Source organism: Cetorhinus maximus, chromosome 9, assembly GCF_964194155.1.
Source record: "Cetorhinus maximus chromosome 9, sCetMax3.hap1.1, whole genome shotgun sequence".
Lineage (NCBI taxonomy): Eukaryota > Metazoa > Chordata > Chondrichthyes > Lamniformes > Cetorhinidae > Cetorhinus > Cetorhinus maximus.
This window is the reverse complement of record NC_135887.1, coordinates 100,124,868-100,144,797: the sequence shown is the minus strand read 5'-3', so window position 1 is coordinate 100,144,797 and position 19,930 is coordinate 100,124,868. Positions and strand designations below refer to the sequence as shown.

The 19,930-nt window shown below is 42.2% G+C and overlaps 1 protein-coding gene across 5 annotated transcripts in view; it reads right to left on the bottom strand.

The window, feature by feature from the left end:
• The window catches only part of dennd5a (DENN/MADD domain containing 5A), a 367,813-nt gene that overhangs the window by 41,865 nt on the left and 306,018 nt on the right, over positions 1-19,930 (bottom strand). For all 5 annotated transcript variants that reach the window (XM_078549185.1, XM_078549187.1, XM_078549186.1 and 2 more), the window contains one exon: positions 1,821-1,942. In XM_078549185.1, coding sequence (XP_078405311.1) covers positions 1,821-1,942 — 122 coding nt within the window. The remainder of the gene's footprint in view (positions 1-1,820; positions 1,943-19,930) is intronic.

Genomic DNA, 19,930 nt, shown 5'->3' with positions numbered 1-19,930 from the left:
GAGAGACTGGGAACTGTTTAGAGCCCCTCGGGCTGTACAGATCAAAATGAAAGGCTGTAAATGACTGTAATATTGTTTGTACTATGCACCTGGTGATACATTTTGTAAAAGTTTAACCTGGATTGTACCCTTGTAATGTTGTTTTTGAAATGGTTTGGAATGTGATTGAAGATATTTTATGAATAAAGTATATTTTTACAAAAAAAAAGCAAAGTCCAGGACTACGTGCTGAGGGACGCACTAAAGCTTGGGGCAGCTGCCGCAAAGGCGCAATGGGGAAGGGTCGCTGTCTAAGACCTTTCTGCCACAGCGCACCGAGAGACTGGGAACTGTTTAGAGCCCCTCGGGCTGTACAGCTCAAAATGAAAGGCTGTAAATGATTGTAATATTGTTTGTACTGATGCACCTGGTGATACATTTTGTAAAAGTTTAACCTGGATTGTACCCTTGTAATGGTGTTTTTGAAATGGTTTGGAATGTGATTGAAGATATTTTATGAATAAAGTATATTTTTGCAAAAAAAAGAAGCAGCAAATTGTACAATGGAAACTATATGGGCTGCAAAAGAATGACCCATGTTGCATGTATGAGGAATGGGATATATTGTATTACCACGTGGCAGCAAAAGATCCAGTACGGGAGAAACCGGATGTGCCCCATCCACAATCAATCATTCACCCTACACCCGCAGGTGCCGGCAAGTGTGGGGAAGGTGGAACTGGTCGAAATATACAAGAGAAGAGCGGCTACTTTTCAGGTCATGGAAAGCCTTAAGGATAACTTGACACAGTATTTGAACCAGTTCTCCTATGAAATTCCCTTATTACCAGCGCACCTAACCGCGATTCGGAGACAGGCTCAGATATATAGAACTTACTGTACACTGCAGCAACAGGTTAGAGCCTTAAAAGAGGATATTGAGCAAATAGATTCCTCCACATTGTGGGAGGATCTGTGGAATTGGGGCTCAAATGTACAAATACACCCGTGGATTCGGGTTATCTCATCCCCTGGTTGTGATTCAGCTGATATTAGTTATATATTTAACATACTTGATTCATCGTACCCGAAGGCCACAAAGGAGGTGGCGCTGGGGGAACTTTAACAGGTGGAGAAGAGGTTTAACAAGTCAGAGGCCTGAATTGAAGGGCCGGATGATACAGATGGTCTGACCTAGTACCTTTACAATCCAAAGCTGGATACCTGGCCAGTAACAGTGGTTCGCGGTATGTAAAGGGACAGAGAGTACCACTGTAGTTGGCTAACTTGGACTAGGCCAAGGGCCAAAAGGGGGGACTATTAGGGGGAATACAGCAAGAATTTATTGAAAGGGAATTACTTAGAATCTCCAGGAAGACAGTGCCATCAAGGTTTACCAGATGAACTTTGTACACACTTAGGGCCTGCAATCACCAGAAAGATCCTGGGAACTAGACTGGAGATGGAGGATGAAAACAGGATAGATTAAGTGTGCTCGTCAACAGATAAGGAAAGGACAGATGGTCCCAGCTTAGATAGAGGGAGGAGGCTCTGCCTGGGTGAAGGCTGAACGATGTTCTTGTCAGTGATGTATAAATAAGCTGTATGCTTGTAATTTGGTAGAGTGCTACCTCAAGCTGCATTGAGGTGGTTCTCTCCTTGCAATTGCTCAAATAAACAATTGTAGCCTGTACCTGAGACTCTTGTGGTTCGTTTGTCAAAGTTACCACAACAATGTATTGACAGTAAAGTGCAACGATACTCTATAGCTGCAATACTATTAACACCTAGAAATTCCTATTTATGAATCAGGCATTTTTAGCACTTCAACAGGTACTTACTGATTGTTGTAAAGACATTAGTGAAGCAGAAGTAATCCACTGCATTGAATGAAAGAAGGTGGTAAAGAAATTGTTCCTTCTCATCATCGCAGCGAAGGAAGGCATAACGTTTATATAGTTTTCTGAAATTAAAAAAAGAAGTTACATTCAAGCAAGACTATCTTCATTTGAGGAAATAGTTGAAGTAGACCTTTTAAGTTTTTGACCAAATGTTAACATTGTGTTAGGATCTCTCTTTACATGCTCAATCCAACAAAATGTTGGTCAATATGAAATATAATTTTCCTAATACGGATCATATAACCAACCATTGCAGCGCACATGGAGATACTGATTCTTGGTAATTGCTTCTGGAAGGACAGACAACACTGATGTAACCCAGCAAAGTAACCTTCAAATGGAACCAGTGCATCCAAGTTAATTACCAAGTGTAAATCTGATACTTTTTAATATCTTAAGCTATTGAGATAATAGGTTAAAAATTATGATACAAGAATAAATAAAAAAGAAAATACTGGAAGGGACTTGAAAAAGACTGAAAGAGCAATAATGATAGGTGATTCGGTATTTAGAGGAACAGATAGGTATTTCTGTGGCCGCAGACATGAATCGAGGATGGTCTGTTGCCTCCTTGGTGCCGAGGTAAAGGAGGTCACTGAACGGCTGCAGAACACCATGAGGGGGGAAGGGTGAACAGCTAGCAGTAGTGATCTACACTGACACTAACAACAAAGGCAGAAAAAGGGATGTGGCCCTGCAGTCAGAATTTAGGGAGCTAGGTAGGAAATTAGCAAGCAGGGCCTCAAAAGTAGGGATCTGCAGATTACTCCAAGTACCATGCACAATTGAGTATAAAAATAGGAGGATAGAGCAGAAAATGAATGACTGGGGAGATGGTGCAGGAGGGAGGGCTTTAGATTCTTGGAACATTAGGATCAGTTCTGGAGGAGAAGGGACTTGTGCAGCCAGGGCGGATTGCACCTAAACAAAGCCGGGACCAATTTCCTTGTGGGACGATTTGTTAGTGCTTTTGGGGAGGGTTTAAACTAACTTAGCAGGGGTGTGAGAACCAGGTGGTAATACTGGAGAGGGATACCAAGGTGCAAAGGATATTGAGAGACAGATGGTACTAGAATAGGAAATAACAACATAGTCGTTTGGTAGTACAGAACTTGAATATTGCTGAAAAAAGCAACATATCAAAGCTTTTTGTCTTGCACTCATCAGGACACTTCGCAAGAAGGGGAAAACAACAATTTATACTGTACATGAGAGTGCTGATTGGTTGGCAAGTGGATTCAGCATAAGAGGGAAAATACTAAAGTCTAAGTTAGGATTACAGCGCAGGTAAGAAAATGGGCAGAGTGTGGTAAATAAGATTGGTGAGTTGCAGGTGCAGATAGCCACCTGAAGACATGATGTTGTGGTGATAACAGAGATCTGGCTCAAAGAAGGGCAGGACTGGGTATTAAATCGTCCTGGATCCACAATGTTCAGGAAAGAAAGGAAAGGAGGAATGGTAGCAGCATTGGTTAGGAGGAACATTGTAGTTCTGGAGACGATGTGCAACAGGGTCAAATACAGAATCCATTTGGCTGGAGCTAAGGAACAAAAATGGTGCAGTTGCATTATTTGGTGTAGTGTATAGGCCACTAACTATTGGGAAAGGTGAAGACAAATAATTTTTCAAGGAAATTACAGAGAAGTGCAAGAATTAAAGAGCAGTTTTAATGGTAAACTTTAATTATCCAAATATAGACTGGGGTAGAGGTAGTACAGAGAGCAGAGAGGGATAAAAGTTCCTAGAATGTCTTCAGGAGAATTTTCTACAACAGAATTTCTACAACAGGAGGTATTGTAGCACGTGGTTCTCAGAAATGAGGTGGACCAAGTGTCAGTAGGGGAACATTTAGGGGACAGTGATCATCGTATCATAAAGTTCAGATTGGCTTTGGAAAAGGAACAATCCAGGGTAAGAATAATTAACTAGGGGAACACCAACTTCAATGGGGTAAGAATGGATTCTGCCCAGATAAACTGGAATCAAAGGTTAGTAGGGGAAACTATAACTGAACTATCAGCTGCTTTTAAAGAAGAGATGGTTCAAGTACAGTCAAGGTATATTCCTGTGAAGAGGAAAGGTCAGGCAAACAAAGCCAGAGCTCCCTGGATGTTAAAAGTTATAGCAATTAAGGCCAGGATTTTCCGGCCCCATCATGGCAGGGATGTGGTGGGTCAACGAAAGGTCCATTCACTTCGTTGGGACTGGACAATCCCGGTGGTGGGCGGGGCCAGAAAATCCCACCCTAAGATAAAGCAGAGAAAGTGTGTTTATGACAGATGTCAGGTGAAAAATACAATTGTCAACTAGGCTAAATCGAAAGCAGATAAGAGAAGTAAAGAGACAGTATGAGAAGAGACTAGAAGCTAACATAGAAGACTTCAGATTCCCTTTCATCAGTACATAAATAACAAATGGGTGGCAAGAAAAGGAGTGCATTTAGGGACTAAAAATGGGATTTATCCATGGAGGCAGAGGGCATGGCTGAGGTATTAAATTAATACTTTGCATCCGTCTTTGCCAAGGAAGAAAATGCTGCCCAAGTCATGGTGAAAGAGGAGGTAATTCATAATCTTGAGGTGTTTAAAATTGCTTAGGAGGTGATATTAGATAGGCTGTCTCTATCTAAAGTTAAGATAAGGCACCAGGATGGAATGAGATTATTTCTAAAGGAAGTGATTGTGGAAAATGCGTAGATGTGGGCCATAATTTTCTAATCTTCCTTAGTCTCAGGGGTGGTGCCAGAAGACTGGAGAATTTCAAACGTTACACCCTTCTTCAAAGGAGGGTGTAAAGAAAAGTCCAGCAACTACAGGTCAATCAGTTTAATCTTGCTAGTAGTGAAGCTTTTGGAAATGACAATTCAGGGCAAAATGAGTAGTCATTTAGGCAAAAGTGGGTTAATTAAGGAAAGCTAGCATGGATTTGTTAATGGAAAATCATGTTTAACTAACCTGCTTAAGTTTTTTAATGAAGAAACTGAGAGGATTGATGAAGGTAATGCTGTTGATATGGTCTATATGCACTTCCAAAAAGCATTTGATAAAGAACCAAACAACAGTCCTGTGAGTAAAGTTAGAGCTCATGGAATAAAATGGACGGTAGCAACATGGATACTGTTCTTAGGTTCTGTTGAAGAGTCATACGGACTCGAAACATTAACTGTATTCCTCTCCACAGATGTTGTCAGACCTGCTGAGTTTTTCCAGGTATTTTTATTTTTGATTTGGATTTCCAGCATCCGCAGCATCAGCTTTTATCATACTGTTCTTAGGTGTTGGGCTTAGTTCAGTAAGTCTTATTAAAGTATTCATAGTCTTAGGTAGTTCAACAGTAAGTATTTTTTGACTATTAGAAACTATATACATAGGTACAGTAAAGTTCCAAGCTCGGAGCTGTCTCCATGATTGTTTCTACACATGGCTTTGTCCAACGCGACACTGACCCCTAGGTGAGAGTCATTTGTTCTCTTACATCACTGTGTGGGCAGTACTGTACTCAGTCCCACGTTAATTCTTTATGTGCCACATCCTTATACTACACCTCTCAAGTTTTTATCCAATATATTTACAAGTTATCCCAGTTTACCCCATGTATTACATCATTACTACAAACCCATCTCCCCCCTCAAGTATCTGAGTTCATAAGTTCAGGCAGCCTGGAGGCATTATAACCCTTCCATATCTTGCTCTCACTACTGTTGGAGGAGTGGTAGGCTCTGTCGCTACAGATAAAGTTTGTTGAACTTTATTGAGGTTGTTCTGGCATCTGAGTGTTTTTTCACAGAATCACAGAATCCTTACAGTGTAGAAGGAGACCATTCAGCGCATTGTGTCTGCACTGGCTCTCTGAAAGAGCATTCTACCTAGTCCCATTCCACTGCCTTATAACCCTTAACCTTGCAAATTCTTTCTTCTCAGATAGCAATCCAATTCCCTTTTGAATACCTCGATCGAACCTGCCTCCACCACCCTCTCAGGTGCAACCCCCCTTTGGGTGAAAAAGCTTTTCCTCACATCACTATTACTCATTTTGCCAATTATTTTGAATCTGTGCCCTCTAGCTCTTGATGCTCTCTTGTTAGGGAACAGTTTCTCACTATCCATACCCCTCAGGATCTTGAAAATTTCTATCAAGTCTCCTCTCAGCCTTCTTTTCTCCAAGGAAAACAGTCCCAACCTCTCCAATCTATTCTCATAGCATTAGCTCTTTATCCCTGGAATCATACTTGTGCATCTCCCCTGTACTCTCTCCAATGCCTCACATCTTTCCTCAAGTATGGCGCTCATAACTGGATGTAGTACTCCAGATGAGGCCTAACTGGTGTCTTACACAAGTTCACCATGCCCTGCCATCTTCAATGCCTTATGTGCATATACACCAAGGTCCCTCTGTTCCTGTACTTCCTTTAGGAGTTTCCCCCTTATTTTATACTGTCTCTCCATGTTCTTCCTGTCAAAATGAATCACATCACAATTCTCTGCATTGAACTTCATCTGCCACTTGTCTGCCCAATCCACCAACATGTCTATGTCCTTTTGAAGTTCACAACTATCCTCATCACAGTTGACAACGTTTCCAATCTTTGTATCATCTGCAAATTTTGAAATCATGCCCCGAACACCACAGTTTAGGTCATTAATATCTATCAGGAAGAGCAAGGGTCCCAACACTGACCCCTGGGGAACTCCACTACAAACCTTCCTCCAATCTGAAAAACAACCATTTATCACTACTCTCTGTTTCCTGTCACTCAGCCAATTTCTTATCCAAGTGCTTACTTTACCATTTATTCCATGAGCTAGAATTTTGCTCACAAGTTTGTTGTGTGGCACTGTATCAAATATTTTTTGAAAATCCAAATATACCACATCAACAGTGTTGCCCTTATCAACCTTCTCTTTCACCTCCTCAAAAAACTCCAAATTAGTTAACATGATTTTCCCTTAATGAGTCCATGCTGGCTTTCCTTAATTATCATGTACTGTTAAGTAATGATTGATTTTGTCCCAAGCTACAGTTTCCAGAAGTTTCCCTACCACTGAAGTCAAACTGACTGGTCTGAAGTTGCCAGCTTTAGCCTTGCACCCCTCTGAACAAGGGTGTAACATTCGCAACTCTCCAGTCCTCTGGCACCACCCCTGTGTCTAAAGAAGACTGGAAGATTATCATTAGTGCCCCTACAATTTCACTTCCCTCAGTACCCTTGGATGTATCTCATCTGATCCTGGTACTTTACCCATTTTAAGTAAAGATAGCCTTTCTAACACCTCCTCCTCCTCAATTGTAAATTCTTCTAGTGTACCAGTTACCTCCTCTCTCACCCCAACCTGGGTAGCATCTTCTTCCTTTGTAAAGACAGATGAAAAGTACTTGTTTAATACCTCTATTTCTCTTACCTCCATGTGCAAGTCCCCTTTATAATCCCTAATTGGTCCTACTCTTTCTTTTACCGTCCTTTTATTATTTATATGCTTATAGAAGACCTTGGGATTCCCCTTTACGTTAGCTAAGTCTCTTTTCAAGCTCTCTTAGTTTTTTTCACTTCTCCTCTAGTCCTTGTATATTCAGCCTGATTCTCCTTGTATTTCCTACATGACATCCGTCATACACACACTTCTTCCTTTTCATCTTCACCTCTATCTCTCTCATCACCCAGGGCGCTCTGGATTTATTTGTCCTACCTTTCCCCTTCAAGGGAATATACCTTGACATTGCTTGCAATACCATTTCTTGAAGGTGAACCATCGTTCAGCCACCATCTCTTCTGCCAACATTGATTCCAACTCACTCGACTCAGATGCATTCTCATCCCATCGAAGTTGGCTTTCCCACAGTTAATTATCTTTGCTCTGGATTGTTCCTTGTCCTTTTCTGTGGCCAACCTAAACATTATGGTACAATGGTCACTGTCCCCTAAATGCTCTCCCACTGATATTTCATCCACTTAGACCAATGCATTCCCCAGAACCAGGTCCAACAGTGCCTTCTGGTTGGACCGGAAACATACTACTCCAGAAAATTATCTTGAACGCATTCCAGGAACTCTTGCCTCTCTTATCCCTTTGCACTATTCCTATCCCAGTCTATATTTAGATAATTGAAGTCCCCCATTATAATTACTCTATAATTCTTGCACCTCTCTAATTTCTTTGCAAATTTGTTTCTCTCCATCACTTCCACTAGTTGGTGGTCTATATACAACACCGGTCAATGTTATTGCACCTTTTTCATTCATTACCTCCAGCCAGAGATATTCCGTCCTTGACCCCTCTGGGACATTCTCTCCAGTACTGTAATGCCATCTTTAATCAATACTGCCACCCTCTTCACTTTTCTTCCTTTCCTGTCTCTCCTAAACACCTTGTACCCAGGAATATTTAATGCCCAGTATTGCCCTCCTTTGAGCCAGGTCTCTGTTATAGCAATAATATCATATTTCCATTTGTCAACCTGTGCCTGTAGTTCGCTAATCTTATTAACCACACTCCGTGTCTTCACATACATGCACAGTAACCCTGATTTAGGCTTTTCTACTTTCCCCCCTTACTCTGACCCCATCTAATGACTTATTATTGTCTACTATAATTCTATCAAACTCTCCAAGTATTCTATTTACCTTGATACTACTCTGATATATCCTCCTCATCAGTTCTCTACTTCCCACTGCCAATTTTTCTCCTCTCCACTTTGAATTTTCCTCAGATTCCCATCCCCCTGCCAATCTAGTTTAAACCCTCCCCAAGAGCACTAGCAAACCTCCCAGCAAGGACATTAGTCCTATCTTGTTAAGGTGTAACCCGTCCTTCTTGTACAGGTCCCAACCATCCCAGAACCGGTCCCAATGCTTCAGAAATCTAATGCCCTCCCTTCTACTCCATTTCTCCAACTATGTGTTGAACTGTTCAATCTTCCTATTCTTACGGTCACTAGCACATGACACTAGGAGTAATCTTGAGATTACTGCTTTTGAACTCCTGCTTTTTAATTCCCTTCTTAACCCCCTGAAATCTGCTTTCAGGACCTCATTCCTTTTCCTACCTATATTATTGGTCCCACTGTGGGCCACGGCCTCTGACTGCTCACACGCCCCCAAAAGATTGTTCTGTAGCCGCTCTGTGATATCCTTTACCCTGGCACCAGGGAAGCAACATACCATCCTGGAGCCATATCTACGGCTGCAGAAATGCCTGTCTGCTCCCCTAGCTATGGAATCCCCTGCCACTATAGCTCTTCCACTCGCCCCCCTCTCCTCCTGTACAGCCAAGCCACCCATGGTGCCACGAACCTGGTTCTTGCTACAGTCCTCTGAGGAACCATCTCGCTCACCAGTATCCAAAATGGAAAAGCGGTTAGAGAGCAAGATAGCCTCAGGGGATTCCTGCACTACCTGCCCGTTTCTCTTAGATAGTCCAGCGGTCATCCATTCCCTCTCTACCTGTGCACTTCTACCTGTGCACTCCTGTGCTATCCACATAATCCTCAGCCTTATGGATGCACCACAGTGACTCCAGCTGCTGTTTGAGTTCTGCAACCCAGAGCTCAAGTTTCTGAAGCTGGTGACACTTCCTGCAGATGTAGTCATTGAGGGCACTTTGGGCCTGCACGACTGCCCACATCCCGCAGGATGAACATTCCACATGGCCAAGCTGCACTGACATACTTTAAACTTTACATAAATTGTTTACTACAGTATGGTATAATACAATAATTCACCTGTCACTCACCAATCATCTCTTCTGTGCCGAGTCTGGAATAGCCTATACTTAACAACCAATCAATTTACAGGACTCCTGTGACATAATTTTAAAATTTTTCTTCTCCACTCCTGCTGTTTTATATCTCCCGACTGCCTCTCCACTCACGCTGTTTTCAATGTTTTGACTCATTCTCTTTCAATCTACATTTTCATCCTCTTTTTCTATTCTTTGGCACTGAATCGCTTTTTGTTGATTTCCCAATTGTATGGTAGATGGCAATTGGTTTATCCCGCTCTTTACGGGGCGGGCGAACTCTGGGCTCCTCGATAGTGTTTTTTTCTCTTCTTCCTTCACGTGGCTCACTGTGAGGGAAAAAGGCTGGTTACAGATGACGTACATCTGCTCGGTTTACCGCCATACCTTAATGGTTTCAGAATCATGCCTATGACTAGAAGCTGGATTCCTCCAGACCCATGTCTGTTGTTTGAAGCTAGAGGTCTTTTAGCCATGGTTCTTTGTTCTATAGGACCATAACACTGGCTCTTGTGTCCAATTTAAAGTCTGTGAGATGGCCATTAACTGAGATGTCCGTATTCCAGAACTAAAATCCAGGATCTTTGACCCCACTCAAGAAGCATGGTTGTGTGTCCTCTTGGTGTGCTGTCTCAACCACGTGAATCCTCATGGGATCTTCTGTGCATTTTAAGGTTTTGGCTTTGCACAGCTTCCCAAAGTGTCCTATTTGGTTACATTGAAAGCATGGGGAAATTGCCGGATGTTCATCACTCCTATGCTGGTCAGTTAGGCTATTGCTTCCCTTGGCCTGGAGTGTCCCTGCTTCTGTGCTGTTTCACTAACTGGACAGTGGGGTTTACTTTGTATCACAGTTTGCTTTCTCCTCTTAATATGGATCTGTGCTGCAAATGGATTTCAGATTGCCTGACAATCTGGATGGCTTTCTCAAAGGCCGGATCTTCCTTTGCCTGAAGAATGTCTGAGAGTGTGTCATCCACCACTTCTACAACTATTCAATCCCTGATTAGATCAGATTTCAGATCAAAGTAATCACAACCATCAGCCACCTGTACAGGTCATTAATGAAGGAATCGACAAATTCTCCTTGCTGCTGGACACGTTTATTAAATTTAGTGCTTTCAAGGATTTTATTACTTCTGAGGTTAAAATAAGCGTCGAAAGATTTTAAAACTTCAAATTTTGTGGATGATGTGGTGATTTCTTGTCTAGCCATTATATCATTGGCTATTGGGCCCACTAAATAAAGCAGTGTGTAACTTTTCAAGCTTCTGTCTTTTTATCCAGACCTGAAGCAATCATGTATCTAAGGAATCTCTTTCTCCAAAGTCTCCAATTTTGTGACTGATCTGGGCCTTGGATAAGTCCAAATTGATCTGGAAGAGTGGATCTTTGATCCATGGTTAAAATTTTTAAAATGCAGGTTCAGCTTTAAGAGGATTCCGAAAATCCAGGATGGCACCGTTGTACGCTTCTCACAAAGGGTTTTCCCGTGCTTGCCAGTCTTGACGGGCTCTCGCAGTAATGGAATTTGCTATCTCACTGTTTCAAATTTTTCAACAATGGCTGCCTGGTTCGACTGGTTAGAGTCTTCTCCGCTTTAGCACAATGTTCTCAGGTCTTGCAAGCATCAAACCCTGGCCTTTGCTGGGTTTTTTAAGCTGCCTACTCAGTTGTGATTAATTTTTAATTAATTTCTCTTCTTTGTTCGGAGAGAGCTTGGCTGCCACGGGAATTAGTTTTCTCGGATTGTGATTCGAACGGCAAGTTCTGACTGCAGTACTTAACTTTTTTTTAGGATCTGTGTTGTCCAGAGATTTAACATTTTTAGCTCACCTCTGCTAGGTCTGCTGACTCTGCACACTCTGGATTTTGAAGCTGGACTTCCACAGGACTGAATGGAGTCTTCTGGTGCAGCGAGGAATTTAATTTCTGCCTTCAGCTTCCAGGCCTTTCTTTGGAGCTATTCTCTGATGATTTCCTTCTTCATTTTCGCTTCTTGAGCTTTTCATCAGGTCAGAATTCTCCACTGATTCTTCCTTCAGTTTTCCAAGATTTTAATTTTCTTCTGCAATCTCCGTGAGGTTACGAGTTGTTCCATTCACTGCCACCATGTTGTAAGGTATTGGGTGAAGTTTGGTAGATCTTATTAAGGTGTTCGTAGTCTTAGTTCAATAGTAAGTATTTATTGAGTACTAGAAACTATATACATAGGTCCAAGCTAGAAGCAGTCTCCCATGCTTGCTTCTACACACAACTCTGTCCAACACTACACTGACCCGTAGGTGCAGGTCATGTGTTCTCTTACATCACTGTGTGGGTGATACTGTACTCAATCCCACATTAACCCTTTATGTGCCAGACCCTTATGCTGCAGATGCGAAATTGGCTGAGAGACAGGAAATAAAGAGTCTCGGTTAATTGGTGTTTTTCAGGTTGGAAGAAGGTTTAGACTGCAATTCCCAGGAATTGATGTTAGGCCCCCTGCTTTTCCTGATACAGTACATGTTAATGAGCTGGATCTTGGTATAAAGGCACAATTTCAAAATCTGCAGATGATACAAAGCTTGGAAGTGTTGTGAACCATGAAGAGGATACTGTAGAAATTCAGAAAGACAGACAGGTTGGTGGAAAGGGCAGACAAGTGACAGGTGAAATTTAATGCAGAGAAGTGTAAAATGATTCATTTTGGTAGGAAAAACACAAGAGACAATATAAAATAAAGGGTACAATTCCAAGGGGGTTGCAGGAGCAAATGGATCTGGGTGTATATGTACACAAATCATTGAAAGTGGCAGGACAGGTTGAGAGAGGGGTTAATAAAGCATACAGGTTCCTGGTTTTGTCAACAGGGGCATGGAGAACAAAAACAAGGAAGTCATGTTAAGCCTGTATAAAACACTGGTTTGGCCTCAGCTGGAGTACTGTGCCCAGTTCTGGGCACCTCGTTTTAAGAAGAATGTGAAGGCATTGGAGAGGGTGCAGAAAATAATCACGAGAATGATTCCAAGAATGAGGATCTTCAGTTACGTAGAAAGACTGGAATAGTTGGGATTGGTCTCCTTGGAGAAGAGAAGGTGGAGAGGAGATTTGATAGAAGTATTCAAAATCAGGAGGGGTCTGGGCAGGGTAGAATGTGAAATACTGTTCCCATTGGTGGAAGGGTCAAGAACCAGAGGGCACAGATTTAAGGTGATTGGCAAAAGAAGCAATGGTGACATGAGAAAAGCTTTTTCACGCAGCGAGTGTTTTGGATCTGGACTGCATTGCCTGAGAATGTGGTGGAGACAGGGTCAATTGAGTCTTCCAAAAGGGAATTGGATCACTATCTGAAAAGGAAAAATTTGCATGGAGATGGGGAAAACACAGTGGAGTGGCACTAGCTGAATTGGTCCTTTAGAAGATCAGCACAGACATGACAGGCTGCATGGCTACCTTCTCCACTGTAACCATTCTATGATTATATGGAAATGCAAACATCTGAAACAGAAAAGCAGGTTAAAGATTTTTTTTGTGTGAACTATCCTCAGCCATGTGGATAGAGAAATCCAAAGTAACAATAAAAAGAAAATCCTTCTGTGCCAGCAGTACATGGAACCATATATCATTTTGTCTTTTTTAACAGGATGTAGGTGGTGCAAGCAAAACCACATTTATTCTCCATCCGATTTAACACAAGAAAGTGGTGATGGGCCTTCTCCTGAACTGCTGCAATTCTTGTGCCGATTGTTCTTCCAAAATGGTCATGTAAGGGACACCAGGATTTATACCCACTGACAATCAAGCACAGAGCATTACCTGGACTGTATACTTTAAAATAAAGGGACTCCCATTTAAAAAGTAATATGATTTCAAAGGTTGAAATGTCTTTAGGATCATAACCATGTACTGTAAAACAATTCCCAAGAATCCAGAAATACAATGAATAGCAAACATTACTGTAGTGTACACATTGCAATTATCAATATAACACAGCAGTACAATAGTTGTACATCTATTAAAGTAGAGCAAATGTTTAAGAAGCAGGGTTTATTTCAAAGGTAGCAGACACTGGGATCAAAGGTAATACTTCAAGGAACATAAAGAGTGGCAAACTCATTGGACAAACCGGAACTTGTGTCATCCATTTGCAACATCTCATCTTGAAGCTCTATCAAAACAAAAAAGTCAAGACTTCTATTCGGAGGACCATTGGCTGACAACAGACTAAGATGTAGCTCACATCAATAACAATAAAAAAATTACAAGAGATTATTAAGCATTTTACAGTGTCAGTATTGCTAGGTGTTTTGCTTCTGTATATTTCATCTGAAACTCAATCAAATCAAGCAGTTTTATACATTGCATTGGTCTAGCAGTGTGTTACCATATTTACTTCAAAAACCATTTACGACAATTAGGGGTTAATTGTTAAACCTATATGTGCTAGCCCTGTACAATACACTAAGTAAGGACATTGGCTTCAGTTCATAAGGATCTCCTGTGTGCTTAAGATCTAGCTTTGAACACATGGACAAGTATTAGGAAAAAGCCCCAAATGTAGCAAATGTTTACTGTCTAGGTTCGCAAATAAGAAATAGTAATTGGAAATAACACTGGATGAATGCTTGTGTTCTTATGCTCCTTGTTATGACCACTGCAGATGTTAACTGCTGCGCAAACCAAATCCTAGAGGGAAACTTTGCTTACAGGCCACACCCTTTTTTTGTTTCCTGAAAACAAGAAGAAAATGTATTGATCTCAGCAGCAAGAACTCCAGTTCCACTTTTGGGATTTTAAAAATTAAAAGTAAAAGTTTCATTAACAAGAAGAAAAGAAAACTTAAGCACACAAGATTACAGTTACAGTTAAGATTAGTTTTACAAAACATTCCCCAAAAAGATTCTCTACTTGGTCAGACCCACAAGTAAACACCTTCTAGGCAACACTCCCTTAAAGATGTTTAGCTATAAAAATCCAGTAATATTACCCAAGGCAAACTTTGTGGCTTTAATAAAGGCATACCACATGACCTCTTAAACTGTCTCCCACTCTACTGTGGAAATCCAAAGCTTCAGAACACAATTGCTTTTTGCAGCCTAAGACTTTTCTGGCTTGACTAGGTGGGCTGATTCAAACTGCATCTTCTTCTAGCCAAGAGCTATTTCCAGGAGGTATTCCTCACACAGCCAACAGCTATAGCTAACAGCTACCCGCCAACCAGCTACAGCTAACTCTAAAATACCTTATCCCCCTTTTCATCTCAGGTTCCATTGTTCTCATACTTCTTTGAAACTCAAATCCTTCCAAACATAAAATTTTTCCTGTTTCTCTTTTGTCTCAGCTTTTAGGCCAATAAAATGTAATATCCCCTCTTCTGTTAACCGATGGAACTCCTGCAAGATGCAAACATGTTTCTTGATACCTTTGGCTTCCCTTTGATATTCAAACAAACTCTCAACTTATCTAAAAATGCAAAAGTTAGATCTAACGTGTTCACTTGTACCTCAATCCTAATGCCTCTATCCTTTTATGTCTTAAGCCTTCCAGACGCCCTGTCTTCTAGTAACTTTTCCCCAGCTTAATTAATTAATCATTCACTCACACACACACACACACACACACACACACACACTTCTTCACAGAATAACACAATATCCTCAAAAATATTTTTAAAAATAACATCCATTCTCACATCCTTCTGTCATTGTCCTCAGGAGAGAAAGAAAGAATGGAAGGGGGAAAAATATGGGCAAGAAACTGTCTTTAACTAAAACTATTCAAAGGAAGAGTATTACTCTGTAGCATGGCCACCATCATTTGTACATTCTGCTGTTTATTGCTTTGTTTGTAAAGCCAGAAAGGTAGCAGGCAGGTAAAAGAATGGTTGAAGTTTCACTCGTCATTTTCTACCACAAATATGTTTTATGCACATTCCGAAAGAATCGTACTTCCCTTTTCATAACAGTCACAAAGCTACATGGCAGACATGACCCAGTTATTTTCTCTGCATACTATGAATAAATAAAATGGAGCAGCTTGCATCATGGATTATTCAAATATAATCAAAGTCAAGCAGGCTGCCCACTTTAAATTACAGCCACTGCAGTTTAGGCAACATGGAAACCAGCATGGTTTTTTTTCGCATGTTGGATGATTTTTTTTTTGAGCCACAAAGTGAAGATGAGAAGAAAATAAAAAGGGAAAAAAGATAAATTGAAAATTGATAAATGGTGATGAAAGCAAGCATCATTGTGGGAGCACAATCACACAGACCACAGCGATTCAAGATGTCCCATCACATTTTTAAGGCAACTAGGGGTGAGCAAGAAATGTGATCTTGTCAGTATTCCCCACATCCCAAGAACAAGTATATTCTTTTGAAAGCTGCAGTTTCAACATATCTACTATTAGCAGCATAAACATGAAATGTAAAATCTGAGAATAATCAAAAACATTCCGACAGAAGAAAGATTGCTTTCATGATTTTAAGCTTTACAAAAGCCGCACTATTTTTCAACATTAATCAAATCATAATACATTAAGTAAATTTTCAGATCAACAGAGATGACTTTGCAACTTAGGGAAACAAACAATAAAAGCTTTTGAAACTGTACTTTTAAACAGAATGAAAATTCATAACTATTTCAGATCACTATGAATCAATGAGTACTAAAAAAGCTCCAGGAGAAGTAATAATTGATGAGTGTATATAGATTGCTGTGCTATGGATAGGTTGAACGGCTGAGACAGAATCCTCTACAGCTTGTCAATTTGAAGAAAATACATGCTCCATTTCCTTGCTGTCCATTACATTTTAAAAGGTTTTACTGCCTTATCCAATATTTCTCATCTTGCATTTTATAAGTAAACATATTTATATTCATAAGTATCAGCTTGTCTCTATTAACATTCTTACCTCTGAGTTACGGAGATGTGGATTCAAGCCCCCACCACTTCAGTATATAGGCAGTGCTACATTGTTGAAGGGGTTATCCTTCATAGAGGCATAGAAAATTTACAGAACAAAAGGAAACCATTCAGCCCATCATGTCTATGCTGGCCATAAAAAGAGCTATCCAGCCAAATCTGATTTTCCAGCTCTTAGCCTTCTATATTACCACAGTTCAAGTACTTTTTAAATGAGGTGAGGGTTTCTATCTTTATCTTTCAGGCAGTGAGTTCCAGGCCCCGCCACCTTGTGTGTGAAAAAAATTTTCCTCAACTCGGCTCTGATCCTTCTACCAATGAGTTTAAATCAACGCCGTCTAGTTGTTGACCTCTCTGCCATCCTATTCACGCTATCTAGGCCCCTCAATTTTGTATATCTCTGTTAAATCTTCTCCTCTGTTCCAAAGAAAACAACCCCTGGCTATCCAATTTTTTCTCGTAGCTAAAATTTTCCAGTCCTGAAAGAAAGCAAAAGACAGACTTGCATTCATACTGTTCCTTTGATGAACTCAGGATATTGCTAAATGCTTTACAGCCAATGGAATGCTTTTGAAATGTAGTCACTGCTGTAACACAGGAATCACGTCAGCCAATTTGCATACAGCGGTTCCTACAAACAGCAGAATGCTTTCCCCATGGATACCCTTTCCACCTTCCCAGCTCTATTCCCTAAAACTAAGTCCAGAACTCCCCCATCTTTTGCTGGGTTTGCTACCTGCTGGCTAAAAAAAAGTTCTCCTGAACACATTTTAAGAATTCCATCCCCTCTATACCTTTTACACTGGAACTATCTCTGTTAATATTTGGGTCATGGATACTTTTAGAGCGGAATGTTCTGCTCCCACCAGCAGCGGGAATCAGGGTGCGCAGGGGAGCAAGATTTGTCAGGAGGCCAAAAATCAGTTTCCCGACGTTGGGAAATTAGTTTGGAATCTTGTTTTCCCGACTTTCATGGCAGCTTAATGGCAGGTCAAGTGTACAACGGAGCTATGTCAGGAACCCCATTTGCATTTCATGAATGCTTATTAAAAGACCAACACACTGAAATCCTGTTCCCCCTCCAAATTAAGCACCCCATCAGCTGGAATTTAGAACATTCTGTTTCATGACTGTACATAAGTGGCGTGCCCTGGTGAGGTAGACATCTTCCTGGACTTTGAGGTCAGTCGATGCTGCTTTTGCCTTTTTGCAGACCGCTCTTAGGTGCCGGTAGCCAAAGCTGCACCAAGGCTGGAAACAGTGTGCAGGAAAAGGGTGGTGGAAAGGTGGATGGGTGGAGTGGAGGCTGGGCAGGGAAGGCGGGCAAAGACTGGAAGGGTGGGGGTGGAAGGGTGGAGCAGGGCTGAGCAGGGGAGGCAGGCAAAGGCCGGAAGGGTGGTGGTAGGGTGGAGTGGAGGTGGGCAAAGGCTAGGAGGGTGGTTAGAGTGTCCAGGGAAGGGGGCAGTGTGTGTCTGGGTAAATGGGGATAGAGTGTGTTAGAGGGCTTAGTCTGTGGTGTTGACAGTGAGGTCCTGGGGGGGGGGGACTCGGTACTGATGGTAGGATGGAACAGTGACAGTCAGAGGGGGAAGTGGGATGCGGTAAGATGGGAGGTTCAGGGTGTGTGTGTGGCAGGTGTAGGTATCATCAGGTGGGTCATGGAGGGGGACAAGGATGGCACGGATAAAGGGAGGGGTAGGGCCATGGTGGGCATGGGTATGGTTATGGGTGCAGGCTCCGAGGAGAAGAAAGACATGTACAGGTGGATGATGATATGGTCCAGAGTAACGGGGATGGTTCAAGGGTGACAGAGGGGAAAGCAAAGGTGACATTGGTGGGTCAATAGAGATGGGTGGGGAGTTGTTGAGGGACGGGGGAGGGTAAAAGGTGGTGGAAAATAACACGCACCATTTCTGCAGCAGCAAGGCAGTGCCATCGAAATGGGAGGAGGGTCTTTTCAGATGCATGGGGTTCAAGCATAATTGACCGATTGAAGGGGCAACCTAATAATAATGGGGAAACTGTATGAGAACAATGTTCAGTTGTGATCCTCAGTCTATGGTAAAGTCCACACAGCAGCAGTTTTGTTTCCAATTCATGGGTCTCAGAGCATTGAGATCCCAACAAAGTGTGGGGCTGCCGTTCAGACTGAGCTGTTTGCCATCGGCTACAGTCAGAGACAGGGATGAAGGAAAGGTGAGAGGTGGATGCCAACAAGAGCGTGGCTGGTGGTGGCCAGTCAACTCGTTGACTCCAAACCTTCCCTCCCGGGTGAATGGTCATGGCTGACAAGGGAGCATGCAGTTGGTATTCTATGCTGCTGAAGCAATGGTCTATAGGGTTTTAAGGATAGTGGAGACAAGCGGAAAAGTGTCGGCATGAGGCTTCTTGCATATGGCTCTCATTACTCTGGTCAAAGAGCATTGTCTCCATTTGCAGTCATGTGTTAATGGGAGGAACACCCATTTCTAGTCCTCCAGGATGTCCTTTAACCCAGAAAGGGCAACAGCAGCAAGTAATCAAAAAGCCTGATGAGCAATTCTTCTGCACCCAAATGATGTGTGCCTGATTTAAGGGTGACAGGTGTATTGGCCAGCCATTATGGTCACACATTATCTGCCTTTGCTGATGGCGCAGGTGTGGAAATAAGGCTACTCACTGTGGTGAGATCATGTGGGAATCAATGCAACTGAAGCTCCAAATGGAAGTTCTGTGTGTGGTGGGGATGGTGGGGGGTACATGTTTGATCCCTGAATGCACATGGAATGTTGCATCACTTGAATATCCATTGAATCCATGAGCCTTGGAGAAGGACTGGAGGAGAATATAATTACAAAAGTGCAAAGTACATACAATAGCCGGAATTCCACAGTCCCGTCGTGACGGGGACAGAAAATGCAGCGAGCCATTCTAAACTCGATTGACTTCGGCAGGAATGTAAAATCCTGCTGGCATAAAATTACACCCAATGAGTGAACACCCATGCCACCAGTATGCATTCAATACTTTTAAATTTTTCGAACCCTACTGCTATATCTAGGTGCAGACCCGACATCTGGAGCAGAGGTGTAGGCAGCCTGCTGACTGCTATGCCCTGTTGCCTGAGATGACTTCAATGTGTGTCCTCTGGGGACCCGAGGACTGGAAGGCCCAGGCCTACTAAGGGCGTTCTGCCCTGGGCCAGGTGCAACCTCATTGCCCTGACCTGATGGAGGCAGTAGGGACACTGGCAGAGGGGATTTGATGCGGTAGGTCACCTGTGAAGTGACCTGGGTGGATACCCCAGGGGTGCCAAGCTGGCATTCCTCCTCCCTGTGGGTGCCCTATAACCCCTCCCTGGATCCTCAAGGGGAAAAGCACCTGGGTGCAGTAATGCTGTACAGGTGCAGGACCCTCTTCTTCCTCCT